General features: G+C 46.2%; 1 protein-coding gene across 9 annotated transcripts in view; it reads left to right on the top strand.

The window, feature by feature from the left end:
- The first annotated feature begins 3759 nt into the window (after positions 1 to 3759).
- Positions 3760 to 25856, top strand: part of CEP250 (centrosomal protein 250) — a 49801-nt gene continuing 27704 nt past the window's right edge. Inside the window, exons 1-15 of one of the 9 annotated variants that reach the window (XM_060120451.1) lie at positions 3760 to 3848; positions 11161 to 11455; positions 11920 to 11976; positions 13085 to 13167; positions 13393 to 13558; positions 14301 to 14407; positions 14665 to 14919; positions 17546 to 17642; positions 19721 to 19822; positions 20345 to 20506; positions 21046 to 21224; positions 21537 to 21719; positions 23499 to 23643; positions 24493 to 24639; positions 25335 to 25565. In XM_060120451.1, coding sequence (XP_059976434.1) covers positions 11270 to 11455; positions 11920 to 11976; positions 13085 to 13167; positions 13393 to 13558; positions 14301 to 14407; positions 14665 to 14919; positions 17546 to 17642; positions 19721 to 19822; positions 20345 to 20506; positions 21046 to 21224; positions 21537 to 21719; positions 23499 to 23643; positions 24493 to 24639; positions 25335 to 25565 — 2100 coding nt within the window. In that variant the 5' untranslated portion in view covers positions 3760 to 3848; positions 11161 to 11269. Of the gene's footprint in view, positions 3849 to 11160; positions 11456 to 11919; positions 11977 to 13084; positions 13168 to 13387; positions 13559 to 14300; positions 14408 to 14664; positions 14920 to 17043; positions 17102 to 17258; positions 17335 to 17545; positions 17643 to 19720; positions 19823 to 20344; positions 20507 to 21045; positions 21225 to 21536; positions 21720 to 23498; positions 23644 to 24492; positions 24640 to 25160; positions 25213 to 25331; positions 25566 to 25856 lie in introns of those variants that run through there. The other 8 variants (XM_060120452.1, XM_060120453.1, XM_060120454.1 and 5 more) reach the window with 8 other exon arrangements.

Here is a 25856-nt window from a genome sequence, read left to right as displayed (position 1 = left end):
ATAAACCCAAGGAGACTCATACGATACAACCAAGTGGCAGAATCAGCCAGAGGAGTGCCCAGAGGAAATCCCCGGCATTCCCCAAACATCCATGCCTTTGCACATCACTGTTCCATGAACACTGCTTGGAATGCCCTTCCTGCCTTTGTCTGCTCAGCAGCTTAATCCTTCATAATTAGGTTATATTGTCACCACCTCTATGAAGCCAGCCACTCCCTCTTTATAGAATTTACCACCCTGTAAATATGTGAAATATACATTACTCACCTGTCTCTACTTAAGTCTGTGGACGGAGGCTCTAGGCAGGGTCCATGTGTTATTGTTCTTTGGGTCTCTCCCAGTGTCTGGCACAGGATTTGACACATAGTAGGTTCTTAATCAATATTTGTTTAATGATAAATAAATGGACTCTGATGGAAAGCAGCGAGTGGTTCACAATCTATTACGAGATGCCATATTCTTTTGGTGCCTCGAGCTCTGCTTCTGGCAGTTAGCTTGCAGTGAGAAAGAGGGGAATGATTGAGGGTTATTTTTTTTCCCTCAATTTTTCCCCTGTCATCCTCAGCTCACCTTAGTCACTCAGAGTGTTGACATGGAGAGGAAGATGGAGCAAGGGGTGGGAAAAGTCTTTGAATTCGTGTCGTAGCTGGCTTTGTGCTTTCTGGGTTTGGCAGATGTTTATAGCTGTTTCTGTCCATCAACAAAGCATCATGGAGGGCTTTTATGGGCTCTTCAGGGATTCCCTGCTGGAGCCCTCTCCTGCACTCCTCTTAGCAAAGGCATCTCTATTGCCAATGGTCATTTGTCTTCTCACTTCTGGAGTCCCTTTACCCCTCTAGGAGGCCCTACCGAACAGGACCCAGGATAGGCCTATGCAGCTCTCCTTCTTTTACTTAGTCTCCATCCAGCCTACAGAAAACATTCCCTGACAAATTCTGGGAGAGCAGGACAACCCCAACACAGCAGCACTCTCCTGGGTCTGCCACCAAATCAGTTAGCAGGCTTGTCTCTTGTTGATAGATTTCCTGGGCAGCAGGTAGATCTGGTCATTATGCTCCCCAACTGCAATGGGGTTGGGATGTGGTACCTCATACCCTCCTGGAACGCCCCTCTTCCAATCACTTGGCTGAAGCAGTTACATCTTCCCTGAGAAGGGTGGGGACTCACAGCCAGAAATACCTCCACACAAATTTTCTATCCTCCATTCTCTTGACACCATAGCTAAAGGATTTAAGAACGTTAAAACAGATTTTAGGCTACTAGAAAAAAATATATATAGATAGATAGATATATATGGGTTTTTAGTCCATCACTTTGAAATTCCACATATGTAAGTTTAAAAAGAAAGAAAGTCAGTCAGTCCAGGCAGCCTCTTGGTATGGGGCAGGGGGAATATCTATAAATAATGAGCAAGCCTGGGGTGCAGGATCCACTTTACAGTCCTGGAAAAGAGTTGAGATAAAAAGCATGTTCCCAGAGATGGAATTTAGGGCATAAAGAAAGAGCTCCAGTTCACTTGGAGGGGACCACGGTTGGTTTTCTTTCAACTGATTCGTTGTCTCTCCCTCCAATCCAGCCTCCTTTGAGGCCTTCTCCCCACTCTAGTTCATCAGACAGGTTTGAAAACGGCCAGACTCTAATTGTGGCTGGATTAAGTCTTTCCCTACAGGGCTCTTGGGTCCCAAGCAATTTAAGTGCTGTATATGAACACTTTTTTTTGTCCCAAACATTCCTGGCACTTCATAGGATGTTTGAAGGCTGATGTACTCTCAAAGCCTATAGAATCTCTAGGGGGGATGCTACCCACTCTCACACATCAGCTAACTCCACTTTCTCCTCTGGCCCAGACAAAATACCCAGTTGTACTACTTTTTTATGTTTTAATACAATTTCCAACTTGCTGTTAATACATTGTATTATTATCCAATACTAGCACATAACAAATATTCCATAAATGTTTGTTGGATGAATGAGTAAATGAATAAGGGAATGAATGAACGAATTCCCTTTTACAAAAATCAAAGATCACTGTTTATTTTAATCCTCTTTGCTTATTCTTCATGGTCTTAAAGTGTATTATGTAGTTTGTTGATGGATTTTATGTCATTAACCTTTGTAACACTGAGGCTGACTCCATTCATTCATTTCATGGATGCTTATTTAGCACCTACCCTGTGTCAGGCTCTGTGTTAAATGCTAAGAATAAGTCAGACATAGCCTCCTATTCTCATGAAGCTTAAATTTTCAAGGGGGAGAAAGATAATAGGTAAACCAAAATAAGTAAGTAAAAAGTACTATGAAAAGAGTACTGCAATAGAAAATGATAGGGTATTACTTTACATAACATGATCAGGGAAGACCTAGCTGAGGAAGTACCATTTAAGTTGAGACCTGAAGGAGGGGAAGTTGTCAGCTAATCCAAGAGTTTGGGGTAAACTGGTTTAGGAGATGGCAAAGTATGCCATCTCCCTGAGGTTGCAAATGCCCTGAAGTTGGTGTAACATTCCAAATACTGTAGTGAACATTCTTGCACACAACCTGTTGGGAGAATATTTCCCTGGGGTGGACTCCCACACAACTGAGTCTTTGCATCCTTTCGTCTGTCCAATGTCTGGGATGTTTCTTCTTCCCTCTCAGCATAGTTTGCCTTTAAGAATCACTGTCCTACCCCCACCCCCACTTACTTTCTCTTTTTCTCAAGGTAACTATTAAGAACTTGTTTTGTTCTTATAGGAGAAAAATACAAAGATACTCTTATCAAAGTGTTCTCTTTTCAGGTTCCCTTTGGCTGTGAATTGCCTGTTTCACTCCTGCTATCCATTCATACATACATCTATTCACTCAGCACTTACTTAGCTCCTATTTTGTACTAAGCCTTGTGCTGGGTGCTACAGATACACAGTCTTATATAGTGTTTCTCAAAATATGTTCCCAACGCATCGGGAATCACCCAAGGTATTTGGTTGAATTCAGAGTCCCGGGCTCCACGCCTGGTTTACTGACTCTCTAGTGTGGGAATCCGAGAGACTGCACTTTAAGAAGTTCCCCAGTTTTTTTTTTTTTTTTAATCCCAACTAAAACTTTAGACCCACTGAGTGGAGAAGAGAGACAGGTGAATGAAAGTGCATTGATAATCTACGCACAAAACGCTATGGAAAAAACGCCTCTAGAGTCCCCTAGAGAAAATCAGGTTTACGCATAAAATTGGACAAACTGCAGTTCTCCGGACGGATGCAGGACATTCAGGCAAAGAAAACACCCTGTTCAAAGCCATGTGTGTTCAAATGACACTGAGTAACTATGCTGTAAGTGTTGTGTTGCCTGAAGCCTTTTGGGGCTTCGGGGGTCTGAAGATGAAGTTGTATCCCGACGAAGCGCCCTTGTTAATTGTACTCGGGTTTGTGGGTGGAACAGTGCGCAGGCGCACCTAGAACCAGGTGACCATACACATGCGCAATGTGTAATCCCGAAGCCAAAAGGGGTATGATTGAGGGCAGTTTTTTTCTGTTACTAAGACTTCCCTTGCTCGAATCCAGCAAGCCTGGCTGTCCACATTTCTGGCGAGGGAATCTTAATATCTCTTAATATTATCCCCTTTTTTCTTCTGGGCCACACTTTTAAGTCGGTTGCCAGTACTCAACATGGCGGAGGCCCCTAGGTGGCGCAGTTCGTCCTTAGGCGTGCTGCACGGAGGGGCGGGGCCCTTCGAAAGGGCGGGAGTTTGAGGGGCGGGGCCTGCGCCCCAGCCCCTTGGTGGGCCCCCGCCCCCGGCCGGGCCTTAACTGCTGCTTCAGGCGCTGCGGCGCTGAGGAGCATCCGAAGAGTCTGCGGGAGCCGAGCGTGGTGAGGTGGGGCCTCAAGGGCAGGCGGGAGGTGCCCGGGTTAACGGTCTGAGGCCCAGAGGCCGGCCCTCTTAGAGCGCCTTAGGGAATTCCGTTCGGGCAGCGGCCTCCAGTTCCCCGGGAGGAGCCCGAGGCCCAGAGAGGGGCTGGGACCTGTCCTAGGCGGGTGTGTCCGCGTGCTGCTGCCGCCAACACTCTGCAGTCCAGTCCGCGTAAAAAGGGATCTTCCGAGCCCGGGGTTGTCCGATAAGGCGCTGCGCTCTCCTAAGCGTCCCGCTCCTGGCTCCCAGAATTTTGCGGTTCCCTCTGCCTTTGGGGCTTTGCATGTGATCTGTCCGAAAGTCCAGTCCTACTCGCCACCCTTCTCTGGAACGCTCATTCTTCGGGACCCACCTTAAATAGCACTTCCTCAGAAACCTTTTCCAACTGCTTTCTGAAGGCGCAGTTAGCTCGCTGCTGGGTTTTTGCACTCATTGCACCGAGTTACTTTTCCTGCTTCTCTTTTACAGCTGTGCACTTGTTGGGGCGTTATGCTTTGCCTTTTTCATCTGTATCCCAGGGTCTAGCACGTGATGATCATAATAATAGCTAATATTTATTGAACAGTCACAAAGATGCTACGAAATGCATTACCTGTAAAGGCCCATTTAATCCTCAGAGCAATTCCATAAGGTGGGTTCTATATCTTCACATTTTATGCGTGAAGAAGCTAAGGCACTCTTAGATCAATTTGCGTAGAGTCCCACAACTAATAAGTGAGTGGAGCTGGGATATGAATTCTAGGCTGTCCGTCCCCAGAGCATGTAATAATTCCTAGATTGCCTTTGGGTTTGGTAAATGTCTGTTGAATTGGTGTTTACATTAGGTCCATGAGTTATGGAGGCCAAGATTATGATGCACATGAGAAAGCTTAGAAAGGAGAATTGATGTTCCCAAATGTACAGAGTGAATTCACGAGGAACTAGAACCTGGTGCTAGCCCTTGTTCCTTCAGTCACACTCTACCTTTCTTTGGTCCTTGTCCATCAGACAGCCGAAGACTTAGACCTCATCATTTCACACCCTTTAGAAAGTGTCCCTCCCAGAGCTGTGATTTCATATTTCATGATTTAGGGGGCAGCATTTTGTAATGGAAGGGCCTAGAGTTTCGAAGCAGATTGGGGTTCAGTAGTTGCTCTGCCGCTGACCAGTTATACCCCTTCCGTGTTTTGAGCCTTAGTTTTCTTGTCCATAAAATGAAGGCAATAATTTCTTCCCAAAGTGTTTTTTATGAAGATTGCAAATAATTGTGAGAGAGTAAAGTGCTGTACAAACTACATGATCTGTTTCTTTTGGGGTTTTTTGTTTGTTTTACCTTTTAGAAGGTTATAGAATTGTCAGCATTTTGCAAGACCTTTGATATGGATCATGTTGCCTAATGTTCTTATATCCATTCATTTAGTCAAATATCTAATGAGTACCTGCTATATACTAGGCACTGTTTTAGGAGCTGAGAATACAGCAGTCAACAAAACAATATTCTTGCACTTGGGAAATTTACATTGGGTTAGATATAGTACACATAATACTCAGATAGGGACAGATGAAGCATGGTAAGGAAAGTAGAAAAATACCAGGGACTTCTCTGGCAGCCCCGTAGTTAAGACTCCCCGCTTCCACTGCAGGGGGCACGGGTTCAATGCCTGGTTGGGGAACTAAGAGATCCTGCGTGCCGCGTGGTGCGGCCAAAAAAAAAAAAGAAAGAAAAGAAAAATACCAGTTTGTGTGGAGGGGTGATGGTATTTTATATTGGGTGGTTAGGGAACAACTTACTGAGAAGGGAACATTTGAACAGAGAAGGTGGCAAGGGAGCCAATCGTGAGGATAACTGGAAGAAGAGGCCCTGGATGCGTGTGTGGCTTGGTGTGTTCCAAGCATGTACAGCAAGGAGGGCTGTGTGGCTGGAGGGATGTGAGCAAAGGGGAGAGGAGTAAGAAATGGAATTAAAACAATTGGAGGCTGGGATCAAATAATTAGGACCAGGTAAGCCAATACAGTGATTGTGGTTTTTGCTCTTGATTAACCACTGGAGGGTTCTAAGTGACCGAATCTGTCACTGTTTTAATATTTATTTATTTATTTATTGCTTTATTTATTTATTTATGCCATACCATGTGGGATGTGGGATCTTAGTTCCCCAACCAGGGATCGAACCCACGCCCCCTACAGTGGAAGCTCGGAGTCTTAACCAATGGACGACCCAGGAAGTCCCTGTCACTGTTTTAAAAGGATCACTCTGACTATTCTGCTGAGAAAAAGCAAATTTTGAAAGCAAGGGTAGAAGCATTGCTACCACCTAGGAAGCTTTTGCAGTTGTCCAGGTGTATTAGTTATCTATTGCTATGCACGAAATTACCCCAAAACTTAGCAGCTTGAAACAGCAGTCATTTATTATCTCATATAGTTGTGGGTCTGAAATCTGGGAGCAGCTCAGCTGGCTCTTTCTCGCTTAGGATCTCTCAGGAGATCGCAGTCAAACTGATGTCTGGTCTGCTCCCAAGATGTGGTTCCTTACCACTGGGCCTCTTCACAGGACTGCCTGGGTGTCCTCAGGACACAGCAGAGAGAGTGGGGAGAGAGCAAGAGCTAGAGAGAGGGGAGGCCTTTTATGACCTTGTCTTGGAAGTCATTTCCACTTTATTCAGCTTCATTAACTTTATTCCAGATCATGCTCAAGGGGAGAGAGTTTAAGCTCCACCTCTTGAAGGGAGGAGTATCAAAGAATTTGTGGGCATACCTTAAAGCCACCACATCAGGCAAGAGTGGCTTGGCTCAGGATGTTGGTGGGGGTGGGTCAGAAGCGATAGGAACTGGTAGAGCCAACAGGATTTGCTAATGGGTTGGTTATAGGCTGTGGGAGAATGGAGTCAGTATAACTGTAAGGCTTTTGGGCTTGAGCAACCAGAAGGATGGAATTAGCACGTACCGAAATGGGGAAGATTGGAGGAACAGGAGTTCACTTTTGGATGAGTTAACTTTGGGATGCCTGTTAGACATCTATATGGAGAAGTTAAATAAACATTTGGATTTAGTATAGGAGAGTGATGTGCCAGATGGGCTGGAGATGTAACACTGGGAGTCATGGGTGTATAGGTACAGTTTTAAGCCATGAAACTGGATGAGATTATCTAGAAAATGAATGTAAGTGGAGAAGAGGTCTGAAGCCTGAGCCCTGGGGCCTCCAACCTTGAGATGGTGGGGAGGTGAGGAGGAGCCAGCAGAGGAGACTAAGGGGAGAGAGGCCTTAGAGGTGGGAGGAGGACGGAGAGAGAGGCCCCACATATGAGATTTATATAAGGAGCTGTGTGCTAATTTCTTTTTTTCTGGAATAAGAAACAAATTGTCTCTGCAGACAAATATATATATATATATATATATATATACACACAGTTTCTTTGCTCAGGAAATAAAATGTCTGTGCCCTCACGTGTTTTTTCTTTTTTGCTTTAAGTGACAAATTCTGTTTAATAATACCAGTTCTCCTCTTAGTCCTTGTAACATTTACACCTCTACTTCAAGTTTAGGTGGTGTTGCTGCTATTTTTAATTTATTTAAATACTCCTTTTGGAAGAATTTGGATGAGAAGAGACAAAATATATAATTTATGTCACTCTTCTCTCACTCTTCACTCTAGGTTCAGAGGTCACTGCCCTTCCCAGCCTGGTTCCTAGCAAAAGTAGGAAGTCAGTCTTCCTCACTGTGGCCAGTTACCTGATGCTAAGCTGGGGAATTCATGAGTGTTTACAGGATAAATTAACGTATAAAAGAAGTGAATCTTTTTCCTTTTCCTGTGGTAATGATAACATCTATTCAGTGGTTTACAGTTTACGGAGCACACTGACATCCATTATTCTCATTGAATGCAATTCAGTCTGTTACCATTTGCCAGCTACTGACCTTTTCCTTTCCTGAGGGCCATTGAAACCTACCTTTCTTTTGGAGCTATGCTTGTTTATTTATTCTCTGGCTGATCCGACAGTGTGTTAATGAAAAGTGCTGAACTGTGTCTTGAGGAAGCTCAGAACTGAATCTCAATTTCAGAAAAATTCCTAGTGTAATTTTTCTCTGTTCCCTCCATCTTTTTATTCCTGTTTTTTTTTTTTTTGGCAGAGGGGGGGGCATTAATCATAAAACAATTCAAATCATTTTTTAAATAAACTTAACTTTTAGAACAATTTTAGATTTACAGAACTTGCATAGTACAGCAAGTTCCTATGTACCCTGCACCCAGTTTCCCCTGTTAGTAACATCTTACATTAGTATGGTACATTTGCTACAATTTCACATCCTTTTTGAAGTAAGTGGGGCATACCAATAAAATATGAACAAAATGAAGTTACTTCATCTCTGTAAGCCTCAGTTTCCTTATCTGTAAAATGAGAGGGTTGGACTAAATTTTTAAATAGCTCTAAAATTTTTAAGTTATCTGCTAAAGTAAAATAATCATATAATTCTAATATAATTCCATTTTTTTACTGAAGTGTTACTATCATTTTCTAAAATAATGTATACGCATTAACAACAGCCTTATTCTAAAAGAGGATTTAGAGAATTCCCTGCCAGTCCAGTGGTTAGGACTCTTGAGCTTCCACTGCAGGGGGCGCAGATCAAACTAAGATGTTGCAAGCCACTAGGTGTGGCCAAAAATAAATAAATAAATAAAAAGAATAAAAGAGGATTTAACAGGAGAATTCCAGGAACTATGAGAGGGCTGCTTATATATTAGGTTTGTATAATATATATAAATATATGATTATAAATATATATAATATTATTATATTAGGTTGAATTACGTGAAATTATCATTAGGTTTAAAAAAGGGCAGATATTGGCAATTTCATGGGGTTTAACCGAATGCTTTGGGGGTAGGGATTCAGAGGAGGGTTAGGGAGCCTTTGGGGCCTCTGAGACTCTGCAAAAGCCTGGCCCATCCCTCACAGTGTTCGGAGAGAAAAGGCTCTTCAGGTCCCTTGAAGCATCTCAGAGCTACTCTTGTTGTTAGTCGTGTTGGCAGTAAGAGCTATTTCCCAGCAGGTTTGTGCCTCCAACCAGAAGAGAGAGATTGAGCCAGCATTTCACAGCTGTGGTGGAAGGGCAGAAAGGGAGGACACTGGAAGTACTAACCCAGTTGATCAGCTAGGACGAGGCATCCTGGGGTGTTGGTGCCACTACGCCTTTACTGGTGCCACTCTACTCTTCCTACTTTATGCCCTTTCCTTACTGTCTACTACAAGCTCAGCAAACCCGGGTATCTGCAGTTGCCCAGGAGGTGATTAGTAAGCTGAGTTTTCCTCTGTAACCCTGTTATAAGAAAAAGAATAGCACAAGTGCAATGACATGACAACTAAAATCTGCTATCGGTGTGAGGGAGAGGCTAGGCCAGGGCAGGGGCCTGAGGCTAAGGTGAACTGGAGAGCATATGCCTTATCTAAAGGGACCAGACACTGTTGCACTGCAGCCTGTTGTCACCTTGTGGGAATGTGGGTCAAGGGTCACTAGATGTGCTGATTATCCAAAGGAGCCAGAAATATGAATTTTTATATGTATTTTGCCAATGGTAAATGTTGGCACCTAACTTAAGTTCTTAAAAACCATTGTATAGGCCACACAATGATTGAAAAGAACCCGCAGGCTACATTTGTAACCTCTGGCCAAGGGTTTAGATCTGCCAGGAGTGAGGCCCACATGCATTTCTTCATTATGCGTTGTTGACAAGTTACTAATGACCAAAATGAATTAGCTCCTGCCTTTGAGGAACTCACCGGTTAGTGGAGAAGATAGACAAATAGTAATGATAAGATGTAACATAGACATTCTCTCTATACATTAAATATAAATTTATATATATTGTATATATGGCTATAAAACGGATAAATTATTCCTGGATACGTCTGGGAGGACCTGATAGGAAGTGGCATTTGAGCCAGGATGTAGAAGATCAACAGTTTGGTGCATTAAAGGGACATGGGGCCCCTGAAACTCCCACTGTATGTGCAAATGTTACATTTGCATTTGCTGTATATGCCATTTTCTTCAGATTATGAGACTGATGCTGCCAAGAAGGCAGCTCTAATAGACCACTTTCTTGATAGGTAGCTGGAAATACAGATACTCCTCAAACCTGCTGATGGGTGTCTCAGGGCTGATAAGATGAGAGAACTCTACCCCCCTCCTCTGCCCCCAGGTTATCGTGTGTTTTAGAGGCCTAAGCAACTCAGAGGTCATGGAGCTGGGCACCCTCCTTTTTGGATGAGGAGCCTGAGGAAGTGGCGTGCTCGAGGTCCTAGAGCCCATTAGAGACAGAACTTGGACTAGCACCCCAAACTCTTGGTCATCTTGCCTCCCCCTCTCCTGGGTGTCTCTGAAGTCACTGGTTAGGCTGGCCTCCCTCACCTGCCCCCATTGCCCTGTTCTGGCCCATCTCCTGGTGGATGAGGAGGGTTTGCCATCCTGCTGAAGCTGGTCCCTTCTTCCCTCTGTTTTTTGGTTCCCCTGCCTGAAATGCCTGCTACTCTCTGTCAGAGAGTCAGATTGCTTGTATTCAAATCCCTAGTCAACCAAATGCCAACTGTGTGAACTAGGACAAATTGTTTAACCTTTCTGATTTCTCAACTAAGGCTTAGCCTTTGTAAGCCTCAGTTTCCTCATCCATATGTAAAGTTAAAATAGTACCAATGCTGAAGTATGATAGGAAAGCATTGGAAGGTTTCAAGATTCTTGTGAAGCCAAAATGACATGGTATGTGTAAAGCACTTCAAGTGACTGACCCATAGAAGCACTTAACAAGTATTAATTATGATGATGATGATTCACAATGTTCACAGCCCCACAGGTTGGGTTAAATGTCCTTCTGTTGTCTTCCCATACTATCCTGTGATGTCTCTGTTATTACTGCACAGACCACATTGCATGGTAATTGTGTCCATCTCCCCTGCTAGCCTAAAATCACCTTCAGTGATTCATTCAGCAGATGTTTATTAGGCACTGTGCCAGGCACTAGGGATGCAATGGTAAACTAGGAGCTCTTGGTTGAGTGCAGAGTTACAAAAGTCATGCCAGGAAACACTAGTCCTGTGAGCTTGTGTCATGGTCCAATAAATTTGGGAAATGATGCTCATCACGTTTCCCCCCCCCCTTTAGAGATTAGGTCCATCTTAGTATTTGAAAAGCTCTGAGGAGTACTGTACTTTGTCCAGCCCAATTTTACTGGACTTAATGAGTATTTCCTGAATAAATTTGAGTCATCTAAGTAGTTCTTTCATCTCCACTGTGTGCTTTAGTCCCCAGCTCAAGAGGAGGTCCAAGGGACACAGCAATGATTAGAGAGCCTGCTGGGAGCGAACAGCCTCTGGCTGCATAGGGACCTGTGGACTTCTGTCTGGTGCCCCCATGGAGACAGGGGGCCCTGGGTTGAACAATATGAAGCCCCGGTCACTGCAGCGGATGCTGGAGGAGCAGGTGCTGGCACTACAGCAGCAGATGGCAGAGAACCAAGCAGCCTCCTGGCGGAAGCTGAAGAGCTCCCAGGAGGCTCAGCAAAGGCAAGCAACCCTCGTGAGGAAGCTGCAGGCCAAGGTGAGGCAGCTGCCCTTTCAGGAAGGGGAAAGAGGAGGACACTTGGGGCTGGGGACTGAAGCGGGATGAGGTTTGCAGAAGATGGAGCCACGTGGTGGGAATGTCCTAAACAGCTCTGTTTTGATATCTACAACTTCTCCACCAGCCATCTGCGATGTCCCTTTCAAAGGTGACCTTCATGAGGGTTAAGTTAGTTGTCTAGGATTGCTCTCCTAGTCTAGAGCTAGGATCTGATCCTAAGTTTTCCGGTTCCAAAGCCCATGAACTTCCTTCTCCAATACAAGAGCTGTATAGAACATATGATTAAATGACCAAATGGAAACTGTAAGATGTTATGGCCTCACTTCACTGTCATCACCCAGTCCCTCATTCACAGCGCGTTTGCCCATGACCCTTGGGGACCTTTGCTTTGGGCTGTTGGTACCAGCCGTGCCCATTGCCGTGTCCTGCTCTGTTTGCCTCAGGTGTTGCAGTACCGGAGCTGGTGCCAAGAGCTGGAGAAGCGGCTGGAAGCCACTGGGGTGAGTGAGGCTCTTCTGTGTTCCTCCTGAGCCCTCAGGGAGTATAGTTAGGCCTCATTTGCCGACTGAGGGAGGCTGGGGTGTGATAAGGCGGTGTTTGGAAGAAGCCTCTCTTTCGTCAGCCCCTGAGAGCTTCATCAGATACCTTCACAGGACCTAGCTATTTCTGCCCCATCAGACTCCAACCCCGGGCTCTCTAAGGACAAAAGGAGCTTTAGGAGACTTAATATTACCAGATTGGAAGGGGTGTGGAATCCGAGAGAAGAGATGCATTTTTCCTCCAGGAGGTGTCAGTGTTTATCTGTCTTGGAGAGATGTGTGCCTTTGCAGGCCTGAAAAAAACGTATTTGTGGCAGAGAGATTTCTTTGTGCTGTGGGCTGGGTAGAACTGGCTTTCAAAGACCTATCTGCCTTTCTTCCAGCTCCCTCTCAGCATCTTCTCACATTACCCTCGGAAGAGTTCTCTCAGGAAGGAAAGGACGAGACTTAACTATGTACCATTCTATGTAGGCCAGGCACCCTTAGGCATTGTCATAGAATTATGCCACTTAACCTGCAAAGCAACTTTCTCAGGGGAGTGATATCACCTTCATTTTGGAGCTGAAGACTTTGTGGCTTAGAGAAGTTATAACTTCCCAAGGTCCAAAAATTAGTGTAGTAGAAGCCAAGACCATTAGTGAAAGCTGTATTTTATGCTTCTTAGGTCAAAAATTCTTTTCACTACCAAATGCCATCTTTCAGGAGAAGTCACTGGTTTACGTTTGGAGAGAGGGATGCAGTGGGTTTACTTGCAAAATGCAGTGATTGAGAAAAGAGACATATTACTAACAAAGGCGAGAGAATAAAAAGAAAGCTGGGGAATTCCCTGGCAGTCCAGTGGTTAGGACTCTGCGCTTTCACTTCTGGGGGGTGGTGGTGGGGTTATCCCTGGCTGGGAGGGGTGCTAAGATCCCATAAGCTGCTCGGTGTGGCCAAAAATAAAGATAAAATAAACGGATGAACTTTAAAAAAAATAAGCAGGCTGCAGTAGAAGGGGGCATCAGGGAATTGGTCTGTGGGATGTTCTCGTTGGAGGTAAATAAAGAAAGCTTGCTTTTGTCTGGCTAAGGGACCGGTCCCTCAGAGGTGGGAAAGTGTGGAGGAGCCAAACCTGGAACGGCTGCTAACCCGATTGGAGGAGGAGCAACAGAGGTGATGGGCCCCAACTTTCTGGCCTGGGTGGTTGGCAGGCGGGTAGAGAAGGTTGATGGAAAACCTCTGTCTCGAGGGCTAACATGGATTAGAACCAAGGACTTCAGCCTTAGCCCTCCAGTTCCTGGCAATGGAAAGTTCCAGTGGTTGTCATCTTACTCCAAGAGGTCCAAGGGTTGGCTCAGACCTTTGTTTAGTACTTGCTCCTACCCCTCCCCAGTGCAGGTGTGAGAGTCTAGCGGAGGTGAACACCCAGCTTCGGCTGCACATGGAAAAAGCTGACGTGGTGAATAATGCGCTTCGGGAAGATGTGGAAAAATTGACAGTAGACTGGAGCCGGGCCCGGGATGAGCTAATGAGGAAGGAGAGCCAGTGGCAGATGGAGCAGGAGGTAAGAGAAACAGTGGGCAGGAATGGTGAGAGGAGGACTTGCAGTCTGGGCGCTGCCTGGTCAGTGCTGGAAGGGGTTAACTTCAGGACTTGGATGGAAACTAAGCTGTTGTTAAAGTCTCTGGCCGTCCTTACCTCTCATGCTGGCAGCTCTGCCCTGCTTGGGCTGTCACCTTAGTTCTGTGCTTACCTGCCCAGTCGAGGTTTTGCTGGCAGGTAGCATGACACTCAAAGCAACTCTGTTCCTGCATAGGTTTTAGATGTATCTTAAAGTTTACTGACCCCGCCTCATCTGGAAGTCTGCAATCTAGATGCTAAGGAGGTAGCTACTGAAATTGAATGGGGAAGACATTTTCAGATCCCAGTTAAAGGAAACTAATGTTTCCTGGGCCGTTGCTCTGTGTCAGGCATTATGTTAGGTGATTTACATATGTTATATCATTTAATACTCATTATAAGTCTGTGGTGATGATGGTCAGAGCTCCCCTTTGTTGAGCAGCTACTGTTTATCCTTTTCTAATCTAGCTCAAAGAAGGCCATATACCATCCTAGGCCCTTTGACCTCGTGAATCCCACTAACTTTATTAAACACTTCAGCATCGCCTGAACATAGACACCCATTCATAAGCTATCTCCTTTAAGTCCCTCCACTTCCCCCCAATAGTCAGGAGGAATCCAAGACTCCTGTGTTGGCAAAAGACGTCCTCTGCCCTTTGATATGACCTGGGTTTCTGAACACACAGTTCTTCAAGGGCTACCTGAAAGGGGAGCATGGTCGCCTTCTCAGTCTGTGGCGGGAGGTGGTGACCTTCCGTCGCCACTTCCTGGAAATGAAGTCAGCCACTGACAGGTCAGTGTGGAGGTGTGACGGGAGGAGGTTTGCCCCTACCAACTCTATTCGCATGACAGTGGGCTGCTATAGAAGGGAATCAGGTTGTGGGGGAAAGGCAGGGGTGGAAGAGTTGGGGAGGGATGGAATTGTTGGATTGTTGGATTGAGATAACTTTTCCCAGATCTGCTCCTCAGGCTTCCCTGGGCCTGACCTCCACGCTCCCTTTCCTGTTCCTGGTCCCTGTTGGAGTCTGCTCTTTCTTTGCTTGTACTCAGAGACCTGACGGAGCTCAAGGCTGAGCATGTGAGGCTTTCAGGTTCCCTGTTGACCTGTTGTCTGCGCCTGACTGTGGGAGCACCACAGTCTCGGGAATCTGATGGATCTGGGAGACTGAATGGGAGCGAGCCATCCCAGTTGATGCTGCTACTAGCCAGGACCCAGGAGCTGGAGAAGGAAGCCCATGAAAGGAGTCAGGAATTAACACAGCTGAAGAGTCAAGGGCATCTGGAGAAGACTGAGCTTCAGGATCGGTGAGATGGCCTGGGTCCTGGGAGGGGTTCACTAAGAGAAACTTGACTCCTTTAGGGAGTCAAGATAGGTGGGGGAGATGTGAAGAGCATTCCTCCCACAAGAGGGGAAGGAGATGTGCCAGAGGGAGTCTAGTTTGAAACCCAGTGCCACAGCTGGGGCCGTGTCACTGCCCTCTGCCCTCAGACTATCTTGCAGCTCAGTTTCTCTCCTGTTGACTTACAGAGCTGGCTGTGATTCTCCTCTATCAACACCAAACTATTTGCCATTCCCAGAACAGCCAAGTTCTTCCATGTTCCCTGCCTTTGTAGATGTTGGCCTTAGCCTGGAATGCCTCTCTCCCTTCTCTCTCTGCCTTATCCTTTAAGGCATAGTTAAGTGTCACCTATTCTATGACCTTGATAGCCTGTTACATTACTGTGCCCCCATATGGTCTTTTTTGTTGTTGTTATATACATTAAAAAAATAAATTTATTTATTTATTTATTTTTGGCTGCGTTGGGTCTTCATTGCTGCACGTGGGCTTTCTCTAGTTGCGGCGAGTGGGGGCTACTCTTCATTGCGGTGCACGGGCTTCTCATTGTGGTGGCTTCTCTTGTTGCGGAGCACGGGCTCTAGGTGCACGGGCTTCAGTAGTTGTAGCACGCGGGCTCAGTAGTTGTGGCACGCTGGCTCCAGAGCGCAGGCTCAGTAGCTGTGGTGCATGGGCTTAATTGCTCCACGGCATGTGGGATCTTCCCGGACCAGGGATCGAACCTGCGTCCCCTGCATTGGCAGGCAGATTCTTAACCACTGCACCACCAGGGAAGTCCCTGAGTCACTTATTTGAAGCTTCACTCTCTGTTATCACACAGAACAAGACTAAGGGCTAATCTGGCTTTTATGACCCGTGCCCAAATCTTCCCTCCACTCCTCTGGGGATAGCAGAGTTTGTTTTTAAATTTCACATTAATTCATTCAACAAACCATTAGTGAGCACTGTCAGTAGGCACTGTGCTGGCAATCAGGAATCAGAAATCCAACTCAGTTGCAGCTCCAGTCCACCCAGGAAGACAAACACAAATATGAGAAGAGATGAACGAACTCTAACAAAGGGCAAGGTGAGGGACAATCACCTGAGAGTCTCAATTTAATTTGACAAATCTACTAAAGAATAAAAAAGAGTTCAAGACAGAAGCAGGAATTAAAAAGATTACATAAGAAGTACGTTTTTCTCACATTTAGGTTTTGTGGGGTTTTTTTACTTTATTTATTTATTTATTTTTGGCTGCGTTGGGTCTTCATTGCTGCATGCAGGCTTTCTCTGGTTGCGGTGAGCGGGGCTACTCTTCGTTGTGGAGTGCAGGCTTCTCATTGTGGTGTCTTCTCGTTGCAGAGCATGGGCTCTAGGCGCGCGGGCTTCAGTAGTTGTGGCATGTGGACTCAGTTGTTGTGGCTCGCAGGCTCAGTGGTTGTGGCTCACGGGCTCCAGAACGCAGGCTCAGTAGTTGCACACAAACTTAGTTGCTCCACGGCATGTGGGATCTTCCTGGACCTGGGCTTGAACCCGTGCCCCCTGCATTGGTAGGCAGATTCTTAACCACTGCACCACCAGGGAAGTCCCCCCTATGGTCTTTTGACATGCTTGTTACAGCATTGATCTCGTTGATTATTTAGTTCTGTTTTGGGTTTTTTTGGTTAGGCTCTTTTATTTTTTGGATTATAATAAAATAGATTTTTAAAAAATGATAAGAAGGGCAGGGACACAAGCAAAGAGCTCCGTTTGAATCTTGGGGCAAAGTTCAGTTTATACCCCATGGCTAGGGTTGTGTCACCACCTATTGGTGGTGTATGTAAATTGCAGTTTGTTTTGTTTGGGTTGTGAAGGCACTGGGAAGCACAAGGACAGAGACCATGTCTTAGTAAGTTTTGTGTTCTTGTGCTTTGCACTTCATCTGTGATATAGTAGACACTTAGTAAATGTTTGTTGAGTCATACAATAACTAAATGAATGACCATACAGTGAGTTAAAGCTCTTAAAGATGATACAGAATAAAATTATGAAGACTTTGAAATAAAAAATTAAGCTCCTTGATAACTTCATTCAAGAAATATTTATTTAGCTACTTATATAACACCAGGTACTGAGCTCCAGGATATGGTGTTAGGTGATAAAGATGCCTGGTGATTTCCCTGAACTTTGAGGTTAGTATCAGGGAGGTTGACCATAATCTTTCCCAATTCGCCCCTCCTCTTTCTCTATCGGAGTTAGAACCTTGGGCTTGAGGGACCTTGGGACTATCCCATGTGGCAATTCTGATGTTCTTGTTGGCTTCAGGGTGCTTGACTTCAAGATCAAGCGGGGTCTGGAAGGGCCTGGTCCAGGGCTTTCCTTCAGCTCTCGGGCCCCCAAACACGTGTTCCAGTCTTGAGATGTGGTAAATCCCTGCATGCGTCTGAGTGGCTTTTGGCTCCCCCTCCCTGAGTTCAAGGCTATAGCATCATGTATTCAGGGAGTGCAGGGGCTGGGGGCACCCAAGGGACTCTGGGGGGTGGCAGTGGGGGTGTCTGGCTTGGGTTAGGGTGCGCTGCATAGCTCTGTCCACATCAGTGGGTGCCCAGGTAACTGTGCTGTGCTCTTCTCTTCAGGGTGACCGAGCTCTCCGCTCTACTGACCCAGTCTCAGAAGCAAAATGAAGATTATGAAAAGATGGTAAAGGCTCTGAGAGAGACGATGGAGATCCTGGTTCGTGATCCTTTGTTCTGGGAGAGTTGGGAGTGGGCCTGTAAATTCCTGAGCTTTATGGACAGAGAGTGCAGGATACCAGTTAAATGTTCCTTGATGAAATCCCCTAAAGCTAAAAAATTAATTTTGGTTGAATCTGAAAATTATTTAACTCATTCATTTATCTATTTAATAAACATTAGCTGTCTACCGTCCCTACTATATTCCTAGGGAAACTACAGCAGTGCATGCATGCAGTGTGTCCTCTTCCGAGAGAGTGAGACACATGAAGAGGCACACTAGCCAAGTAGGAGGTGGGGATGTTTGGAGAGTTTCAAAACCTAGTCATATGGGAAACACCTGAGGAGCATGAATGTGGTTAGCCTGGAGAAGGAGGGCTTGAGGAAGACGTGATGGCTGCCTTCACATAACTGAAGGACTGACACCAGGGAAGAGAGTTGGCTTGTTTAATGTTTGCCAGCGGGGCACAATCACTGCCAGGGACTGGAAGTTACAGGGTGGTAGAGCAGCTGGAGCCGCTCGGTAGTTGAACAGTCTGTCTTGTGAAGGAGTGAGGTTTGTGTCACTGGCTTAACATCTGCCAGGGATGTTATCAAAGGGATTCTCTAAGGTTGGACGTTAGGACCTCTGGCTTGATTGCACGTTTCCTTTCATCTCTAGGAATCTTCAGATCTCTGATTTTAGGCAAATCCTGCACCCCTATCCACATACATATCCCTAGTCTTCTCATCCAAGCTAGGATCAGCTGGGAGCTAGACATGCTTATGCCTTTTTGGTTTCTTTTTGTTCAGGAATTTGCAAATTCAGATGTCCGCAGGGCCCAGGTAATATAAATGAAGTGGGTTCAGCTGTAAGAATTCTGATTTTCCAGTGTTGTCGTATTTAGTTTTCAGTATAACAGGGAACACTTGATCTCAATAGTAAGGAAACAGTGACGAGTGGTGAGGACTGCAGGACCCTGAAGAATATATGTCCCATCTGGAGGAGGCATCCACTATTCAACTTCAGTAAATTATTGCCATGTAGGGATGGGGGCTGGTGTGGCCCATATGTTAAGTTTTTGAGAGAAGCCAGAAATTCAGATTTTTATGAATTTTTATGAATTTCGCAGCTCAGAAAAATCTCTCAATTTACAAATGTTGGTTCAAATTTTGTATAGGCCAAAAAAAAACATAGCTGCAAATCTGCGTCTTTAAGCCTTCACTAGCACAATAAGGTAGGAAGGAGGAGGGGACATTTTGAGAGTTCAAATTTATTGCTGGCCTTGGGGCTAGAGGTTCCTCTGGCCTTAAGTCTCAAGTGCCAATTTGCTGTTCAGAGACAGCAGCCATCCTTCATCCAATGATAGCTCACATTTAATGAACATTTGCTTTGTGACAAACACTATGTCGAGTAATTTACTTGCAGTTTTTTCATTCAAGCCTCAAAACAAATCTATGAAGTAGTTGCTGTTAATTATATCTATTTTATTTTATTTTTTAAGTTTTCCCTTTTTTAAAAAAATTTTTGGCTGCGTTGGGTCTTCATTGCTGCGCACGGGCTTTCTCTAGTTGCAGCAAGTGGGGGCTACTCTTCGTTGCGGTGCACAGGCTTCTCATTGCGGTGGCTTCTCTTGTTGCGGAGCACAGGGTCTAGGTGCGTGGGCTGGTAGTTGTGGCGCATGGGCTTAGTTGCTCCACGGCATGTGGGATCTTTCCAGACCGGGGCACGAACCCGTGTCCCCTGCATCAGCAGGCAGACTCAACCACTGTGCCACCAGGGAAGCCCCCTTATTTCTATTTTAGAGAGAAGGAAGCTCAAAGAAGGAGTTGCCTAAGGTTACCAAGCTAGTAAGTGATAGAACAAGAACTCTTATCTAGGCAGTCTAATTTGGAGCTCTTAATCCCTTAATCTGAATTCTTAATCACCACATCACATTGTCTTCAGAATCCTGGGACAGTGTTAGCATTCACACGTGGTCAGGGGAAAAGTGGGATTGACAGAATAGACAGAATGAGACTCTGGTTAATTTGGGGCCTGGAATGATAAATTCTCTTCTGAGAGTTTGGCTCATAGGCTCTATTTGGTTCCCTGTCCAGGAGGCAAATCACGCAGAATTAATGGAACATGAGGCATCTCTAAGTAGGAATGCCCAAGAGGAGAAGCTGTCTTTACAGCAAATGCTCAAGGACATAACCCAGGTACTGGTAAGCCTCCGGTTCACAGTAACCGGTCCAGCCTCACCCTCCCCAGACCTCCCCGTCCTCTCAGGTGCGCCTAGAGGAGTCTGGACTTAAGGTCTTGTGGGGAGGAATTGTCTGAGTACATTTGAAGACTGGAGCCCTAAGGAGTAGCTAAGCTTTCACGTGTTGGCACTGCCTGCTAAAACGCCCTCTTTCTTACTGCTAGCTGCAGTTCTCAGGCAGCGGCTGGATTCTGGCCTTTGCTACCTCAGCAACCTCTTCTTCCGTCATTTATTCCTTGGGTGTTCAAGGGGTGCTAGTCTTGTTGCTCATTCGAGGTTTGGGTGACCGAAGGGGAAGAGTTGGTTTGAGGAGTTGAAGGAACCAACCTTTTTTGCTCTTAAGATACCCTCCTCCCACCCCCCAGGGAGAGGACCTGAGAGAGAAAACATCAGGTTTGTCCAGGCTGACATGTTAGTCCTCTACATGGATTCTAGGCCTTGGTCAGTAAGATGGTGACCCTGCTGTGTTGGATTTCAGGCCATGGTAGAAGAAGAGGACAGTGTGGCCCAAGGCTCTGGTCATGAGAGCTCCCTGGAGTTGGACCCTAGTGGCTCCTCCTCCCAGTTTGATTCCCAGCATCCAGACAAGGCTCTTTCTCTGGTGTGTTCAGTGCTGACTCAGAGACGCCAGGCTGTGCAGGTGAGAACCCCAGCACTCCTCCTCAGCCACAGGGATGGGTGTCTAAACTGACCTGGGCCCCAGGTACCCTCCTAGCCCAGACTGCCCCTTTTGCTACATTGACCAGTCACAAGGTGTTTTGTCAACACCCCAAAGTGCCCATTAGAATCTCTGTGTCTGCCCAGTTGTGCTCGTGGGGAGCAGGCACACTGTCCGTGCCACTGGCACGCTCCATTTTGATGCAGTCTTTACACAGCACTGTGCAAAGTGGAGCCCCAGGGGAGTGTGGGTAAGCGTTCCCCAATTCTAAGGGTCCCAGCCACACTTACCACCCCCACCATTTTACATTTGAAGATGATGGACTCTGACACTCTGGGAGCCACAGAACCCAGTCATCTCTGATGCTCTGTCTCCTCGACTGGTCTCATCTCTTTTCGTAGCTTCCCTTTGTTGCACCAGCCCCCAACCCCCTTGCCCAGCTCTACTTTCAGGCTTATGACATCCCTCCTCTGCCCTGCGCTCTTGTTCACCACCTCACTTCTGATGCTCTCCCTCCGCAGGACCTAAGGCAGCAGCTGTCAGGCTGCCAGGAAGCTATGAGCTCCTTGCAGCAGCAGCAGCATCGGTGGGAGGAAGAGGGTGAGGCCCTGAGACAGCGGCTACAGCAGCTCACCGGGGAGCGGGACGCCCTGGCAGGGCAGACTGTGGACATGCAGGGGGAGGTGGACTCTCTCAGCAGGTGAGCGGGGGCTGTTCGTCCCCCCCTTCCTCCCAGGCTCAGTCCCCGCCCAGCCCATGTGTTTGGTTGGCTGACCCTGTTCTTCCCTAGACCCAGAGCTGCTCAGGGCTGCCTTGCTTTGTGTTCTGCTGGTTCCTGCTCACTCAGTTTTGGGTCTTTGTGATGATAAAAAAAAAAAAACAGTTTCCTGCTCAAAAGGGAAGATGAGATATTTAAAGGAAACATAAACCTCTCTTCTTTGACCCTGTGCTGTCTGCTTCCAGGAGGGCTTTTAGGTTCCAGGGTTTCTGTTCATGTCTGGTCTCCTTCCAGGGAGCGAGAGCTCCTGCAGAAGACCAGGGAGGAGCTGCAGCAGCAGCTGGAGGTGCTGGAGCAGGAGGCGTGGCGACTGCGGAGGACAAACGTGGAGCTTCAGCTGCAGGGCGACTGTGCTCAGGGCGAGAAGGAGGAGCAGCAGGAGGAGCTGCACCTGGCCATCCGTGAACGGGAGCGCCTGTGCGTGGTGACAGTCCCTCCCCCTCCCCCAGCCCCTGCTCCCTCTTAGAAAGTGGAGTAAATTGAAGCCTGGTGTTCAGTGGGTTCAGATTAGCTTACTGCTCCATCCTTTGCAGGAGGATGAAAACAGAAAGTTCATCCAAGCATTGCTGAACACCCAGGAGGGCCGAGGCCCCGTTGGGGGTACAGAAATGAATAAGACACAGGCTCTGATCTCAAGCAGTTTGCAGTGTAATGGGGAAGTCAGACAAGTAAACCGTGGCCAGATGAAGTATGAGCTAAAAAAGAGCTTCAAGCTAGGTCCTCTGGGAGAATAGGAGTAACAGTTAATTATTGAAAGCTTCATGGATGAGAGGGTAGCCGTTGAGCTGGGCCTTGACATATTTTGATTGGTAGAGAGTGGGACAAGGGCTAAAGGAACAGATTAGCAAAGAAAAGGAGTCAGGAACGTTCATGGCATGTTCAGAGGAGGCCGGGCTGGCCAAAGGGTAGGACTGATCCTAGGAAGTAATGGGAAATGAGCTGGTCAAGGAAGGGAATTCCAGAGTAAAGGGACCCAGCTCATTTGTAAATTCCCCGATACAATGTCACAGAAAAAGCAAGGACTTTAGAGCTGGGCAGAAGCTTGGTTTAAATTATGGCTCTGCCACTTGGACAGATTATTTGTAAAATGGGGCTGATAATATTTCCCTTGAAGGGTCTTTGGGGAGATTAAAGCAGTGTTTTGCAAAATGCCAGCACAGAGCCTGACATATGGTAGGTCTTCAGTACCTGGTAGCAGGGGCTGTATCTTCTTCTTTTTTTTTTTTTTAATGAGCAGAGGGTTTTTTGTTTTGTTTTGTTTTTTTATTTATTTTAATTTTGGCTGCATCATGTCTTAGTTGCGGCATGCGGGATCTTCATTGCAGCATGCGGGATCTTTTGTTGTGGTGCCTAGGCTTCTCTCTAGTTGTGGTGTGTGGGTTTTCTCCCTCCAGTTGTGGCGCACAGGCTCCAGAGCACGTGGGCTCTATAGTTTGTGGCACGTGGGCTCTCTAGTTGAGGCACGCAGGCTCAGTAGGTGTGGTGCGCGGGTTTAGTTTCCCCTACGGCATGTAGGATCTTAGTTCCCTGACCAGGGATCGAACCTGCATCCCCTGCATTAGAAGGTGGATTCTTTACCACTGGACCACCAGGAAAGTCCCTGTGTCTTCATCTTTGATGCTTCCCCTCCTCACCTGTTCCCTAGCTCCTTCTGCCTAATAGGCACAAATAACGGAATCTTGAATGACTGCTCTAAGGATCGTGACTTGCACAAGGAGTGGTCTCCCCTCTACTAAGGAAAAGGAGAGACAATCCCCAAAGATAGTTTTATGTTTTTAAATTTAATTTGTGACTCGATAATACACTTATTAACATTTATATGATTCAAAAGTCAAAACTATTTTAAAAGGTATACAAAGAGAAAGTACTACTTCCCTCTGCTTCATTCATCCCATATTCCTTCCTTCTGTTTGTAACCATTTAAATTAATTTCTTATTAATATGTCTAGTGCTGCTTTATGCAATATATGCATATATCCTTATTTCCCCCAATTTCTTGCATAAAAGATAGTGCACCACGTATACTGTTCTGCGCCTTGCTTTTTTCACGTTATGTGTCTTGGAGACCTCTCCTTACCAGTTTTTAGAGACCACCTTCATTCGTTTGCATCGCAAAAGCAATTACATTCCTGTTATCTTTTGGGGTGTGGCCACTCCCTGAGATTTCCTCTAGCCCCCTTCTGTTTCCCATCTTAGTCAGGAGACGCTGGCAAGCTTGGAAGCCAAACAATCAGAGTCACTCAGTGAAGTGATCACCCTTCGGGAAGCCCTGGAGTCCAGTCGCCTGGAAGGGGAGTTGCTGAGACAAGAGCAAACAGAAGTGACCGCCGCACTGGCCAGGGTGCGTGGCCCTCCCCCTCGCTGGCTGGGTGGGGCGGGTGGATTGGAAAGTTGGGTCTCCAGGAGAAAGGCGTGCAGCCTGCCTCGTTCTTCATCCTGCAAGTCATGGCCCTTCCTGTTTCTTGTCTCAATGCCTAGTTACTGCTTTGGGGTTCTGTCCTTCCAAACAGACTCTCTGTATTGCAATTAGAATGGTTTTCTAAAGTGTGAATCTGGTCATGTCAGTCTCTTTCCTAAAACCATTCATTGGCTTCCCAGCTCCTTGGTACCACATGCAAAGCCCTTTGCCACCTGCCCCGAACTGTTTCTAGCCTCCTTTTCCCTCCAGATCCCTGTCCTAATGCCTCACATACCTTCGTTCCTGGCACATAGCGCTAATTGCATTCTCAGTTTTACCCGTTCTTTCGTGATTTTAATACTTTGTATGTACTTTTCCCTTTGCCTGGACTGCTTCTTTCCTCCCCTTTTAACCGCAAACTGTTCCTCATCTCTCAAAACCCAACTTAACTGTCGACTCTTCTACCAAGCACTTTTGATTCTCTCAAATTGGATTAATGCTTTCTTTGAGTTCCCAGAGCACTTTGTGCTTACATTGGCTATGGTGTCATCACCGTTGTAGTTGTTTATACATCCTGATGTCTGTGCCTCTGTAATGTGAGTTCCTCTCTTACTCTTCAGCGAATGAATGGGTAAGTGAATAAATAAATGAAGGGAAAAGTTGTTCAGAATGTAAGGGAAGGAATGAAGTGTTAACTGATCTCTGTACAAGGAAAGCAGCAGATGTTGGGGATGTGAGCTGTTCACTGTTGCAGGAAAACTGGAAAATGAAACTCTAACTCTCTGCTTTTAGGCAGAACAATCTATTGTGGAGCTGTCGAGTTCTGAGAACAGCCTGAAGGCTGAGGTAGCTGATCTTCGGGCCGCAGCTGTCAAACTCAGTGCCTTAAATGAGGCTTTGGCCTTAGATAAAGTTGGGCTGAACCAGCAGCTTCTCCAGGTGAGCAAAGGTTTCTCTGATCCACAGGGTAGAGCTGGGCCCCAACCGAGGGCAAGGGAGAGACAGACAAAGCTGATGCCTGTAACAAGGAGCAGTTCTTAAATGGATCAGTCCAAGACAGATCAGCTCCCAAATGTAGTCCTGGAATGAGCAAAAGGAACATTTATAGTGCAAAGGAGAGCAAAGATTACAAGGCCCGGGCTCAGCCATTAAAAATAGACCCCTCCCACATCTACAGCAGAACTACCTTTGGGCTTTAGGGTAAAATCATCAGGGCTAGGCCCATGTCCTCTGGAAGGAAGACTGGGTTTTAATCCTGTTGTATGAGATAACAGCAATCACAGAAAAGGATCTGTTGAAGAGCCCAAGTCTCAGAATTTTCTCTAGAGGTTACAAATTTAACACGTCTCTTCACTACCCCATTCCCTTGAGCCCCAGAAATGTTGTATGTTCCCTTATTCTGAATTCTTTAAGAGCAGGATTTTGCCTTTTTTCTCTCTGTCCCCAGCATCAACCCATCTAGTACCTGGAGTAAAGACCCCAGACCAAATGTGTGCATAGTCCTCCTCTCTCGTAAGCACTCCTGTGTTCATCTGGGGAGAACAGATTCATATCTCACTTGGATTTCTGTCTCAGCACTTCATCTCTAAACCGTAACCCTTTGTCTTTGATGTCCTTCCCTTTTTGGCCAGTAGTTAGAACAGGAGAACCAGTCTGTGTGCAGGAGGATGGAAGCAGCAGAGCAGGCGAGAAACACTTTGCAGGTGGGCCTGACAGAGGCCGAGAGGAACAGGGAAGCCCTGTGGGAAAAGAACACCCACCTGGAGGCTCAGCTGCAGAAAGCGGAGGAGACCAGGGCTGAGCTGCAGGCAGATCTCAGGGGCATGCAAGACGAGAAGGAAGAAATTCAAGAGAAACTAAGCGAGGTGAGAAGACAAAACTGCTACCATCCCATTAAGGATGCTCAATATACATGCTCATTGTACATACATGCTCACTATAAAAAATGAAAACACTACAGAAATGATTCAGGAAGGGAAAATCTCACTTCCTAGAATTGACCAGTGTTACTAGTTTGGGGTATGTCTTCCAGTTTTTTTAAAAGAATTCCTAGAGGAATCCTTCACTGATTCTCCATTGCTTCACATCCATCAGTTTGAATTAGATGCCTCTCCTGTGTTTTCTGATAATACATTGTGTTTATTCAACCACCACAC

This window comes from Mesoplodon densirostris, chromosome 16 (assembly GCF_025265405.1).
Source record: "Mesoplodon densirostris isolate mMesDen1 chromosome 16, mMesDen1 primary haplotype, whole genome shotgun sequence".
Taxonomy (NCBI): domain Eukaryota; kingdom Metazoa; phylum Chordata; class Mammalia; order Artiodactyla; family Ziphiidae; genus Mesoplodon; species Mesoplodon densirostris.
This window is presented reverse-complemented; position numbering and strand designations above follow the sequence as displayed.